This window comes from Camelus bactrianus, chromosome 10 (genome assembly GCF_048773025.1).
Source record: "Camelus bactrianus isolate YW-2024 breed Bactrian camel chromosome 10, ASM4877302v1, whole genome shotgun sequence".
Classification (NCBI taxonomy): domain Eukaryota; kingdom Metazoa; phylum Chordata; class Mammalia; order Artiodactyla; family Camelidae; genus Camelus; species Camelus bactrianus.
Genome location: NC_133548.1, coordinates 56,630,251 through 56,644,387, shown reverse-complemented (window position 1 = coordinate 56,644,387; position 14,137 = coordinate 56,630,251). Strand labels below are relative to the sequence as shown.

General features: G+C 38.3%; 1 protein-coding gene across 16 annotated transcripts in view; it reads left to right on the top strand.

Moving 5' to 3' along the window:
* DLG2 (discs large MAGUK scaffold protein 2) overlaps positions 1-14,137 on the top strand; it is a 1,731,178-nt gene that overhangs the window by 1,133,994 nt on the left and 583,047 nt on the right. For all 16 annotated transcript variants that reach the window (XM_045509092.2, XM_045509086.2, XM_074372765.1 and 13 more), the window contains one exon: positions 431-481. In XM_045509092.2, the coding sequence (XP_045365048.1) occupies positions 431-481 (51 nt within the window). The remainder of the gene's footprint in view (positions 1-430; positions 482-14,137) is intronic.

The window sequence follows — 14,137 nt, the reverse complement described above, 5'->3', positions numbered from 1 at the left end:
TCATATAGGTGTGCTGCCCTTACCACTGACTTTCTAAGGTCATATTTTAGTGTCTATTCATGGAATATGTAAAAGATATTAAAAAATGTTTCCCTTGTAACTGTAACATCGCCCCTAAATGGTTCATTCCTTGTAAGCTCACAGTACCTATTTGGTACCATCTCCTCTCCCCGACAACATCACAAAATTCTAAGGGAAGCAATAAGCAGTTTTTTTTTGTAGAGTCTCACTCATATTTTAGAATAACTTCAATTAGATTTCATTTGGATGAAAACATACAATCACAAACATCAATAAAGCATGGTTTATTTATGGCCAGAATGAAATTTAACCTCCTAATGTTTTTTAAAATGCAGGTGTCTCTGACTCAAAATGTATTTAATCATTTCTGTCTCTCTCTCTCTCTCTTTTTTTTTTTTCCTATTTATAGGTCAATGGGACAGAAATTGAATATGAGTTTGAAGAAATTACGTTGGAGAGGGTAAGAAAACTCCAATAATCCAAAACCCCAGTCTTGCATTCCACATTCTGCATCCTAATGGGTTGTCTTGTGAAAGTATGCAGTTGTGTATTACACCCTAGACGTTTCCAGCAGTATTCACAATGAGAATATTAATGAAATGTTTGCAGTGGAAGGCATGGAGGCAAGCAGACCAAATCACAGAATGTTCAGTACGTAAATTGCATTGCCAGGATTTGGAGAAATGAATGAGAAAGACAGAAATATTCAGTGAGCTGGTGCGATGCTTGTTTCCTATTGTTTTCATTATGAATGTTTGGCTATACATTTTAAGATACATTACAAAATATTTTCATTTATGTAATACTGATACGATCTTCACTACCATTACCATGCATTTTTTTAGTTTAAAAAAAAAAGTGATGGATTTTAAAACTTCCCCCATAGAGAAAAACATACCAACCCTGCAGAGCTCTGCAAGTATGTTAAGGTCTTGGCAAGGCTTTGACAAATTAGGGAAATTCTATGTACCATAACCCTAATATATAAAGATATTTTACAAAACAGTAAAAGAAAGGCCGAAGATCACCTGGGAAAAAAGTAACTAAAAAGTATTAACAGAAAATTCATCAAAAAAGAAAAGGCCAATAACAAAAAGCAGTTACCTAATTATTAAACAAGGAAAACAATGGTACTAAACAGCTTTTGTCCACCCAGTTGGCAAAACATTTAAGAGGAAGGTTCATAGTCACTGCCATTGAGTGGGCCTGGAAATCAGTGCAGCCATAAAGGAACAATTTGGAAACATGAATTAAAAGCTTTAAAATGGACACCGTTTTTGACTTAGAAATTATACTTAGAGAAATGTACAAGTATACAGTAGGTGTTCATATTGGTATTGTTCATGATAGTAAATACTAGAAAAGACAAGTGTTTAATAATATATTATTGTATGTCTACATAACAGCAAATTATACTGAGTTACATTATAATAGTATTTTAGAAAAGTGTTTAATTTCAAGGATAGAATGTGTAACTAGACTGTATTATTAAATTTCAAAATTAAAAATTAAATACCATTTAAAATGGTATTCAAATATAATCCAATAAACACAAATAAGGCTTTATATATGCTTGATATATATTAACATAGTATACATTCATAGATATTTATATAAGACCTGGAATGATATGCACCAAAATGTGGTAAGTGGTTAACTCTTGTTAAGGATTTTGGGGTAAATTATAGTTACCTCTTTTCAGCTGTATTTATTTCCTAAACCTTCCATAATAAACATGTAATACATTTATAATAAGAAATAAAAATGTAAGTATTTTTCCTAAGCTATCATTCAAGCATGGATTCAGACTCTAGATCCACATTTAGATTTATTTTTCCTATTCTGTTTACTGATTATCCACTTTCCTGAGTCAAGGAATTTCTCATTTTCAGCCTAATTTTTATTGTGAATGGTTTTTAAAGGAAATTTACATTAAAAGTTAAGTGTTTGACAGATGGGTTCTCTAAAACTTCCAGGGTGAAATTTGATAAAGATTTTAATGGCATGCTAAATGGAAAAAAGTGAGGCTTATGGAAGGTTAGCCCAAGTGAGAAAAGAGAAGACATTTCTCTTCTAAACTCCTAATCTTCTGAAACTGGCTAAATAAATTGTGGGATGCAGTGCAAAATGAAAATGTGAGGCCCTTGTTTAAAAGCTAGTAAGAATTAAATTTGGCAACAGCAGGAGCCTTCTTAACCTAGGACCTTGTTAGATTACACGATCTCACACTTAGGAGGCCAACCTCTCCCTGAACCCCACACAGATTTATGTATTGACTGTTATACCCTTCAGTTACTCTGGTTCTATAGATCAAACGTAGTTAGAAGTAACATTAGTGTGAGGTAGAACATTCTGTAGGAGTCAGACATTTACGGGCTCCAGTGTGTCTTCTGATACTTGCTTCATGATCTAGCGTGTCATCTCACTGCCCTTACTTCTGGCCCTAGGGTTGCCAATCATACTCTGAACCTTGTCAGTACCATTAACTGTACCTCCTCTAAAATGTCTATGTCAAACATCATCTTCTTTGAACACCACCTCCTCTCTGTCCTTATCATTTATTCTAGTACCCTCTCCAAAAATTCTTCAACCCCATTAGGACCTTGAATCATTGATTTCACCATTTGCCTCCTGTTTCCACCCTTCTTTATGTCCTCCCTTGCCTCCTCCCCTAGCATATGTTCCCTGGTCCATCACTCTAATTCTCCTCCTCATATACTCAACATTTTTATTTCTTCTTTCTCTCTCTCTCTCTCTCTTTTTTTTTTTTTTTTTTTTTTTGGTGTGTGTGTGTATTTATGTGTGTATGTGTTCATCCAGGAAAAATCTTAGCCCTTATTCATCTACCCTACAGCTTCCTACTTACTCCAGGCCAGCACCTGGGCAACTGAACGTGGCTAGTCATCTTACTTTAAATTTATAACTATTGATTTCAAATGAACCCTCAACAGACTCCAGCAATTCTTAGAAATGTCTTTAGAAAAATCATTTTCTCATTCTCTGGGGCAACAATTTCACATCTCATTTGCTCTTCTCAAATCCCAAGCACCCCCTCCCTCATCCTCACTCTCAGCTGTTGATCTCTCTTCGTATGTCCTTGGGAAAATCCAAGCAATCAAATGAAAACCACCTTACTTTCCTACCACCAGGTCCACTAGTGTGCTCTCGCTGTTACAGTGAAGGAATTTTCCCTGATTTCTTTCTAAGGCCAGCTTGTCACTTGTGACCTGGGCTCTTGTCCATTTAAGAATTTTGCTCCTGCACTTTTCTCTTCTCGTGCAGTATCAGTTTCTCTCTGGCTTTTTCCTGGATAAATTTAATAGAGACATGATGTAATATCTCTCATCTTTAAAGAAAAAAATGTCCCCTGACCCAGTGTTCTCCTCCCATTATTGCCTCATTATTGTTCTTAACCAAAAATTTAGGAAAATTGTCTGTTTCCATCAACTCCACTTCAGTACCTCATTTTCTTATTTTAACCTATTTCATGTTTTCATCCCCACAGTAGTCCTAAAACCGTCCCTATCAAAGTCACAGCAGGTTCCATCTTGCTAAATACTGGCATCAGTTCTCAGTCCTGACTGACTGCTCAGCAGCATTTCATGCAGCTGTCACTGCCTCCTTCCTCAAAGATGTTAATTTCTTGGCTTCCGGAATAAAACGCTCTTCTATTTATTTACCATGTCATCATCGGTGCCCTTTCTTAGTCTCCTTGCTGGCTCCTCCTCTAAATGTTGGAAGCTTCCTCAAACCCAGTGCACAGACCTCTTTTTAATTTCTCCTCATTCCCTAGGTGATCTCATCCAGACCCATGGCTTTAAATACCAACTATCAACTGATGATTCCCAAATCTGAAGTCATGACCTCTCTTTTGCATTCCAAATGTGTACAGCAAGCTGTCCAGTTGGCATCTCTCCTGAACATAAGGAAGGTCTTCTAAACTTAGTATATTCCTAACAGAAGGCATGATTTCCCTGCACTCCCTACCCTCAGGGCCAAAGCTGCTTCTACCCTAATATTTGTCATTTTAACTAATTGGGGCTATCATTTTCCTTATAGTTCAGGCCAAAAAAAAAAAAAAAAATCTAGGAGTCTTGTGTAATTATTCTTTGTCCCTCAGCAAAGGAAGTCCTACTGGTACCATAAAAATATATTTCAAAATCAGTCACATCTTACCACCTGCTCTGTTGAATCCTGGTCAAAACCAAGATCATCCCATGCCTGAACCATTGTCATAGCTTCTACTTTTGCCCATTCTTCTCCCCAAAGTAGCCAGAGTAATCTTTTTCAAAATAGAAGCCAGATCATACCACTTTTAATCCTAAAACCCTCCAAGGGGTGATAATTACACTCATTATCATCAACTCCAAGGCCTTATACAATCTGACCTCTGCTTCCCTCTCCAACATTATGCCTTAACCATCAACTGCTAGAAAATTTCACTTCAGCCACGTTGAATTCCTTATCATTCCTCAAATGCCAAGCTTTTCCCACCTCTAGGGCTTTATATAGGGTGTTCTATATGCATGGGAAAGTCTCCCCTCAGCTCTTTATATGGCTTGTTCATCTCATCATTTAAATATCTGCTCAAATGTCTCCTCCTCAGAAAAACATCTCTCCTTCGTACCCCACTTAAATTAGTACCAACTTCCACATCATGCTTTTTCCCATTTCATAGCTTTATTATTTCTTAATTGCACTTAATATCTGAAATTTATAGTACTTACTTATTATTTCCTTTGTTAACATCTTCCTCCCCCTAAATATATACTATATATAAATATATAGTCACCTCTGTATCCAGTTTGCCTAGAACAGTGTCTGGAACGTAGTATGTGCTCAGTGAATAGTTGGTGGGTGGTTGGATTATGCCTGTGCTCAGCCACTGTAAGTACGATGAAGTAGAGACACAGGGCCTGCATTTGAATCCTGGCTGTATCACTTGCTGGTTAAGTCACTTTAAGCTGAAAACTTAACTTCTCTGTGCCTCAGTTTCCACATTTGAGAACGTGGCTGAAGTATTTGTCATCACCTCTTAGGACTGTTGTGATGATTAAATGGGTTAATATGAAGTTTTAGAACAGCGTGCATCATTGTTATTCTTAATATTTCCTTTATGTTAATATGGTCATTCTTACAAGTGTTATTTATCAGGATCATTGAGGAAGCTTCAAACCTAGCTTCCCAGTCTCAATAAACAATTTATATTAATCTAACAAGAATTCTTTCACATCAACTTTCCCTTTTTTTCCCCCCCAGTCACTTGGTTAGTTGTCAGACATCCAATGATGAAGAAGTTATGATGAAGAAGTCTTTGCTGTATGTGTTTACAGCTTATACTTTTTCTATATTTAATCTCTATAACAATTAATTTAGTAATAAACTAATCACATCCCTATTAGGGATGTTACTGCTAACTTCGTTTAACACATTAGGATGCTCATAATTTAAATGAGTTTAAATTAAACTCAAATTGTCACTTGTCAAAAGTCACAACGTTAGTAAAGAATGAAACTAGGATTCAACCCCACACCCAACAGACACAAAAACCTAAGCTCATTGCCATTAAATTAAACTGCTCTCAAAATTAAGCTCAAGTGTTTTTCCTCCAAGAAACTTTTCTTGACTTCCCTTCCTGGGAAAGGTGCCCTTCATAAATTAACACAAGGGGAGAATTTCTCACACTACATGATAAATAAATGTCTGTTCCACTGATCTGTGAGTTCCTTGATGGAAGGAAGTCTATTATAGTGTTCTTTATATTACTCTGATGATATAAAAAGAAAAGGGAAAGCCACTGGACAATTTGAGGACAAATTGGTGACTCCTCCACTACAGCAGCATTGGTCAAGGCACTGACTACTTGGCACACATGATGAATCCCACAAATGTCTTACATACGTTTATGTGTCGAACACTTACTGAACCAAGGCACTGTCCTTGTTTCACAGCCTGGGAGAGGACACAGAGAATTAAGTAGGCAGAAACCATGAAAAAGAACAGAGTGCTATGACTGACTACCTGGCCCAGAATGGAGTACATCCCTGAGGCATTACACCTGAACTTGCTTATGAAAGGTGATAGGACGCTAGCCATGGAGAAAGGAGCAGAAGAATAGGGCCTCAGAAAGTAGCAAGTGCAGATGTTCGGGGGTCTATGGAAAAGTAACATGCTCAAGGAACTGCAAGCAGTTCACAGTGACTGCATCTCAAGTTATGAGGTAGGACCCAGAGTGACCAGGCTGGAGACATGGAGGGGACCAAGAACATAGATGCCTTAGATAACATACGGAGGAATTTTAATTTTGTCTCAAAGGCAATAGAAAGCCTTTGGAGAATTTTAAGCAGAAAAAATGACAATCTTATTTGAGTTTTTAAAAGATCACTTTAGCTGCAATATCAGGTATATATTTCATAGGATTCAGGAGACGAAGCAGGTATGCCATTTAAGACCTATAATTAATGGCTAAAGCCTGCCAATGGTGATGGAGAAGGAAATGATTCAAAATATGTTCAGAATGTTAAAGAAGAATAGATTCTGATGTCTTGTAGGATGGGAAAATGCCATAGAGAGCAAAGAAGTCCAAGAGGACTAGACAATAATCCAACAAATTCCTTTCATTAGCACACTCTGAGCCTCTCAGCGATGGGCATCTGTGGTATTTCAAGCCTTTCTGACACCCTCAGCTCTTACATCAAGGTAGCTGAGTATAAAGTCCATGCCTCTGAGTGATTTGTCCATTATCCATGTATGAAGTTAATAGGTTATGTATCCCTAATATGATTTATATCCAGAGAAGCTAGTTGACCCAGCATGGATAATAGATTCATCATGCCTTCATAACCCTGGCCAGCATGCATGACTACAATTTAGCAGAGATGTTGAAATGACTATCTGACCATCTGACTACCCCTACCTCCAGCCTCCAGAGAAACAGAACATTTGGAGTGAGTTTCTGACAGCTGCAGAATGCATGGCCATGTGACACTATTTGAATGTTCTATCTGACGAGTCATGGATATTCTTTGGCATTTAAAAAAAAAAAATCAAAGAGCTAAGCCATCTTCCCAAATATAAATCATTGACTTTTGTTATTTATTATTTAACCCATGGCAAAATAAATAGATTTATAGGGCAGAGAAAAGTGACTGATTTATTGCACCCTGCGAATTCCTGTAGATGAACTGAGTCTGGGGTATGAGATGGGTAACATGGGAATTTTTAAAACAGTATTTGTGAACTGCAGGGTAAGAAGTAACCCATGAAAGTTGTCTACTGATGGACTCTCCAGATTCATCCAGGTATTAAATTAATTAGAAACTCACTGGATGTCTGAATCACTTAGGCCAAATTTGTTTATCTCACATTACTGAATTTTCATGAAGATAAAAATCTCTGAATTCTAATGGAATTAAGGGCCTATTGCTTCAAATAATGTAGAAGCATTGGGTTTCTAAATTTCTGATTTTTCCTGGGTCTCTTTAGCTATTTCAAATTAATAGTAACAGGAACAAAAGATCAGAGTCCCTAAGATATTTGATGGGGTTTCAGTTTTTATATAGTCATCTTTAGCACAGTTCTTATTCTATTTTAGTTAAATAATATTTAATGCTAGATAATTTTCTTAAATGAACTCCAAATCTTATGTATTTCCAATTATGCATGCATATTTTAGTGTTTGAAATATGTGCACACATACGTGTATTTAAAGACATAGATACCATCCAAGCATAAGAGTGTATTTAGACATAAAAATATTTACTTAGTCTGTGTGAATTTTGATCAAAGTTTTATTAGCTTTGTGGGAGGTATTACAAGATTTATGGAACAAAAGTAGATTCATATAAGCAATAAAAAGAAGGACAATCTTTGAACTCAGGCCTTATTGTTAATCCAAAATGAGCCACTTTCTGTGTGACCTTGAACATGTTACTTTTACTGTTAAGCCTCGGGTTTCTTCATGATAAATGTGATATGAATATCTATCTTACAGCATTATTGTAAAAAAAATAGAAATATGTAAAATGCTTAAAATAGTTTGTGGAACAGAATGGATGCTCAATATTATTAGCTATTATAAATTGTATACATACACACACTTATCTAAGCCAGATTTTTTTGGGAAGTGTCACTGTTGGTATAACTTCAGCTGTGATTCTAGGTCTAGGTCAAGTGGCAAATGTATGTTCTCATGTGTGTGTGAGAAAGAGAGAAGCAGAGACTATATTTATAGTAAATGCTAAGCTTCTTACGTTATCTCCAGAATGTACGTGAGACCCATTATCGATGCATTTTTAAGCATGTTGAGTATATAAATGGAGTCTGCCCTGACTTTGCAGCCGTAGATTCCTCTAGAATTAGCCCAGAATATTTGTCACTCTAGCTTCCCTTCTTTGTTAGCTCACCAGAATTTAGTTCCGGGCTGGACAGGCAGTTACAGTGTTTTCCTTTGTTTTCAGTAGCTTCAGGCTAAGATGTTTGCTTCAGAAGCTCTAATGCTTCCTTAAATTATTTTATTCTAGTGATATTCCACTTCCAATCTCTACATATGATATAGTGAGCAGCTATTCTTTTTGTCTGCACATTAAAACTGGTAGGAGGAACGTCCTCCTTTTGGGGGGAACTGCTCCTCTCCTCATTTCAACCACATCATTCTGAGGACAGCTGCCAATCATAGTACCCGTGGTCACACAGTGGACTGGTCTAGAGCTACTCATTGGAATTACCTGGCGAGCCAGTAAAAAAAATAATACAGATACCTGAGCCCTGTCCTGGAACCAGATGAATCAGAACCTTGGGAATGTGGAACACAGGAAGTCTTTATTTTTAAAACTTTTCTTAGGGGTTTGATGTACAGTTTACAGGCTGGCATCTGAGCTGAACCAAGCCAATAAGAGCGCTCCTCGGGATTTGTCACTCTGGAGTTTGGGGGTGGCGAGGTGCTACATTCCAACTGCGTAGGATAGCTGTGCGATATGCAACTGCCATGTGAATTTCCTGCCTCATGGTGGAAGCTCATCTGAGAAAACGAGACTCCTGCAGAGAAAGCCAGAGACGGAAGATAACAGAGAGGGAGGGAAAGAGAGAGAAAGAACAGGCAGCATCCAATTTCTATGTTGTATCTGTCTTGAAGACCCCACCAGACAGCCACTCACTTCCCAATGGCTACAGGAAACCTTCCCTTAGATTTTTCTTTGCCAGACTAGTTCAAATCCGGCATCCATAGCTTGACAACAAGTGGACTTATGCAAATGTATCTTGGTGTTGGATGTTAGCTGTCCCTATGGTGTGAAAGTTGTTGGGTGGGTCATGCGCTAGGCTCATGCTGCCATAGCCTATTCTCAAAATAAATGTCACCTTGCTTAAATTTGCCTTCTCTAAATTCTAATTGTGCCTCTCACCACTGAGGTAAGGTCATAAAGCAAAGCTCTCCCACAGGGAATAGCATTGGCAGGTTGCAGTAAACCTTAATACCCCAAAGCTTACACTTTAAAGTAAGCCATGACTGTGTTACAAGTCCTAGAAATAAAAGAAAAAAAAATTTAAAGTAGCAGGTAAAGAGAATGGCTAGTGATAGGTCTATGAATTTAGGTCTCTACTGTCTAGGAACTTTGATTTGGAAACTAGCAAGCTTTTTACGTGTAGAAAGTGCTTTGCTGTGTTCACCATTGGCCTCAGATGTCAGAAAAAACTTGACTGTTAAAAATATAGTTTACAGACATTTGGGGGGGGGGGTCATTAATCTAACTTTTCTTTAGATGTAAGCATCAAAGTCTCCGGACTGAGGAGCGCCTGGTAAACACACCTCAGAGGCCTGATCTAGATGAATCAGCACAAAGTGCATTTTGCTGAAACGCGGCTGCTGACTCCAGCCTTCTTCGTTTTTCTTTATAGCTGCCAGCTGAGTTATTCCCCTTCTTTCACCCTGCACCCCGTCTGTCACCAGAGTATTAACTAGTGCTCTCTCCCAGTTCATTTGTCTGAGCCTTGGTGCCCTCACATCATCTAAACTGGCCAATATATTTTCTCTGGGAACCACTTGTTCTACGATTACCCCTATCTTTTTTCAGCATGGCTCTTGATTATTACAAGCACATCTGATGCTAGCAAAATGGTACTTCTAACACCAGCAGCTCTAAACAAAACCTACAATGGAAAGAATTGCACAGACATGACAAAATTCTATCATCCTCAATGAAGTTTTCCAATCTGAGTAGATCTATTTTTGTGACTTGTATCAACAAGGTGTGGGTGGTTAAGGAAATGTGGGAAGGAGAGCTCTAACTTGGGGTGCCCTGAGACTTCAGGGTCGTGATGGAGGTACTGGATCCAGAGACTACTGGAAAGCAAAGACCCACGGAGCAGTGCAGGACAGAGGCCCAGCCATCCCACCTGAGTCACCGAATACTGCATCTTGAGAACTGGTAAAGGCTGGGGATTCTATTACTTGCAACTGAACAAACTCTGGTTGATACTTTTTTTTTTTTTTTTTTTTGTAGCTCCACTGTCAGGCTAGCAGCAAATGTACATTCTGTCATTCTTTGTGCTTTCTTCTCAAGCACTTCAACCCCTTCTGGAATCATCCCATAGTTCTATGTCCTTGTACAGTGACAAGACAACTTACACATTGTCTTGTCCTCACAGGTAACTGCTCAGCCCCCATTGTCCCTTTCTGAGTTGTCCCTTCCAGTCTGTCAGTTTCTGCTGCACCTTTCCATCGTAGTGAACATTTGTCAGTAATCCACCCATTTCATTCTTTTCACCCCTTCCTCTTTGCTAACTCTGCCTGGATTTTAGTTCAAATGTCTGCCTCCCTCCACACGACCCATGTGCTTTGATGGACGCTAAGGTGACTGTGAACTCAAGAGGGAGGTTGATTGAGGGAGGTTGGCTATTGATTCAGGCCAGTGAGTGCATTCTTCTCCCCTGGCCTCCATCGGTGGTGGATATGCACCCCAATCCAGAACAATTAGAGTGAATTCTGTGACTCTTGCTTAGAATTCTGAGACAGAAGCCCACCCTCTTGCATAGGCATAAAGTGAGGAAGCCTGTAGCTCAGATAGCAGCTTGGAGCCATTTTATAACCATAAGAGGATTCCAGCTTTAGAATGAAGTACCATTTTAGATGGCAGAGTAGGTAAATGGGGGAAAGAACAGTCTTGGTGACATCTTGAGACTGTGAAGCAAATCATCTCTGAAAGCACTCCCTCTGGATTTGTACTAAACAATCATCTCCTTTAATATGTCAACCAGTTTATGTTGGGGTTTTGTTATTGCAACTCAACAAATCCTAAGTGACATAATAGGTCATGAGGGTCTTTAGGAAACTGTTCAGGGCCCTGTCTTCTTTGGTGTGCCTCAAAATCATTTATCTCTGAAAATGATTCTTTCTCTCCTTTCTTATTCCAGTTCAAGGACTCTCTCCCCATCCTTCCTCCCCATTTAGTAGGCTTCATACTTATTCCTTCTGCAAAGGATTCCTCTTTTCCCTTTTACTTCCTAGAAAAAAAAAACCCTTCATTTCTCCTAAGCACTTAGGCATTTGGAAACATTAGCAGGGAAGTCTTTGCAGGCTGCTTGTGATTTCAAATCCTCCTCTCCTTACTGCTCCCTATAATGAATACCTGTTTTAATGAGGAGAAAGGAAAAGGAAAAACATGGGGAGAAGAAAAAAATACTAGGATCTCAAAATAGAGATGCGTAGCAGGAAAAGCAGAAGTTGTTTCAAGTCTTTGAGAAATGATTAAAGCTAGTGGGTTTAAAAGCTTATGTTTTATCGACTTAGCTTGATGAGATTGATGCATTTTTGCACTTTCAAATTATCTATCCTTTGGAGAAAAGGAATGCACATAATATGAAAATATTCATAGACATCCCAGAACTTCCAAGGCGTGTTAGTTTTAAAGTTTAAAAGTGGTCTGTGTAGACTCAGCATAAATTAAACAAGGCACATTTAGCCATTGAATCATTGAATGTCACCTTACGTTTAATGTGGGGTCACCAGCTAGGTTCTGTTGATCCTAAAATTGCTCTTCCCACCCTTACTATTTTTGCCTGAGAAGCTCTTACTCAAAACCCAGCTCATGTGCTACCTCCTCTGAAAAGCTTTGTCAGATTCCCCAGCCAGAGCTGGCTTACCCATCCTTTTCATCACCTCAGGGCTTTCTCACTGTCATCTGTGTTCATATCGTGTCTACCTTTTATATGAATTTTGAGGCCCTTAGAGACTGAAATCCTTTTCAATTGGCATTTTCCATCTGGCAGTTTTGAATCACTAGAAGAACAAAGTATATCACTGGCAGAATCACTAGAAGAATCATTTAGTCTTTTGACAAGACATAAGATAGATGTTAGATTTTCATCCTGATTGTGTGTATACACACACACACATACACACACACAGATGCACATACATGTATAAATTTTATATACGTTGTATATAATACATTTTATAATATATGTATTTCTTTCATGTATTTGAGTGTATTTAAGTGTCTTTGTAGATGGATGGATGGAGAGATAGACAGACAGACAGGTAGGATCTCCTTTTAAGCTGGAGCCAATGCTCATGCTCTTTCGAATGCTGATGACACAATAAGTGAATCAGTCTGTATCATTTACTGAAATTTTAGCTTCATATGTTACTTTATTGTAGTTATCTCAAATCTTAATGATTAGTCCATTACATAAGAGAGCCTCTCTTTTACAGAGAAGAAACTGTAGGTCAAAGAAGCTAAGGCATTTGTCCATGGTCACAAAACTTGTGTCTGTCCAAACTGGTTGATCTGTCTTCAATCACTATGAGGTACCATCAGTAAGCATGAAAAATATGGAAGTCTTTTTGGACAAAAAGATTTATTCTCTGGCCATAAATGGGTTCATAAATATAAAATGTACTGAAACAGTGCCTGGCCCTACAAGAGTTAGTAGTAGTAATTACTGGTCTAGTTCTCATCCTGTGACAGTCCTTGAACTGTAACAAAAAAGAGTTCGACATCCACTTCCTCCCTGGAGTCTTTCTTCTGCAGCATCACCACTCGCCCATTTCTTTAGTGATTTCCCATACAGTCCCCTTCCTCTGGCCATGCTCTTGGTTATGACTTTCCCTCCTAAAATGTTCTTTACTTCTACAAATACGCATTGACTGTGATGCCTGGAATTCATGCTTTGTTTACTCAACAAGCATTAATTGAGCATCTCTTCTGCAACAGGTGTATTAGAAACTGTGACTAAGTAGTAAATGAGACAGTCATTGCTGTCTGAGAGCTTAGGAGCTGGTAAGGGAGACAGACATGATTTCAGGGAGATGTACCATCATGGAGTGTTGATCAGTCTTGTCCCTTCTTGTTTTATGTAACTGTCTATGACATAAGCCTGGGGAAAAAAAAGGAAATAGAAAAATGCTCTTTCATACTCATTTTACCGTGGTAAAATGAAAACCCAGGCCTTTTACATTGGCCACTTATTAAAGCAAATGTTTCTTAGTTCGTGGTATGTTTCTCTCTGTCTACATTCAGTGATAAAATATACAAGTGGCAGAGTATTTTGTAAGGGCTATTTATTACTACTTCCGAATTAAACTTCTGTCAGTGTTACTTAACCACCTTCTCTTCAAGTGTGTTTCTTGAGGGACAGGCTGTCTTCAGACTGGGCTGTTTTGACAGAAATTATGACAGAGGCTTTTCAGCACAGTCTGTCATGTTTGGCAGTGCCTACAAAGGATGCTCTTAGGTGAACAGACCAAATCCTGTGCCAACACTGGAGGATGCAACAGAGATGCAGCACAGTGCTTTGCCTGGACAACCTATGCGTCACTCGGATTCTGTTGTTCTGAATAAGAAGGGGATTTCTTTTTCAAACGTGTGGGAAAATATCTGGACATCTGAAATATGTGATTAAATTTATTTATTGTATTACTTCATGTACTCTTTCTGGCAGAAATTCTCTGAAGTAATTATTATCATACTGTCTTGCAAACTGAAGCATTGAGTGAGAAAGTGACTGTTTTAAGGCTGCACTGCTTGAAAGGGGTAGAGCAGAAATCTGAACTGGAGACTGGTTCTGTTCTAAAATCTCACAAAGAACCTCTTGCTCTATAATCTCAGTGTCTCTCCAT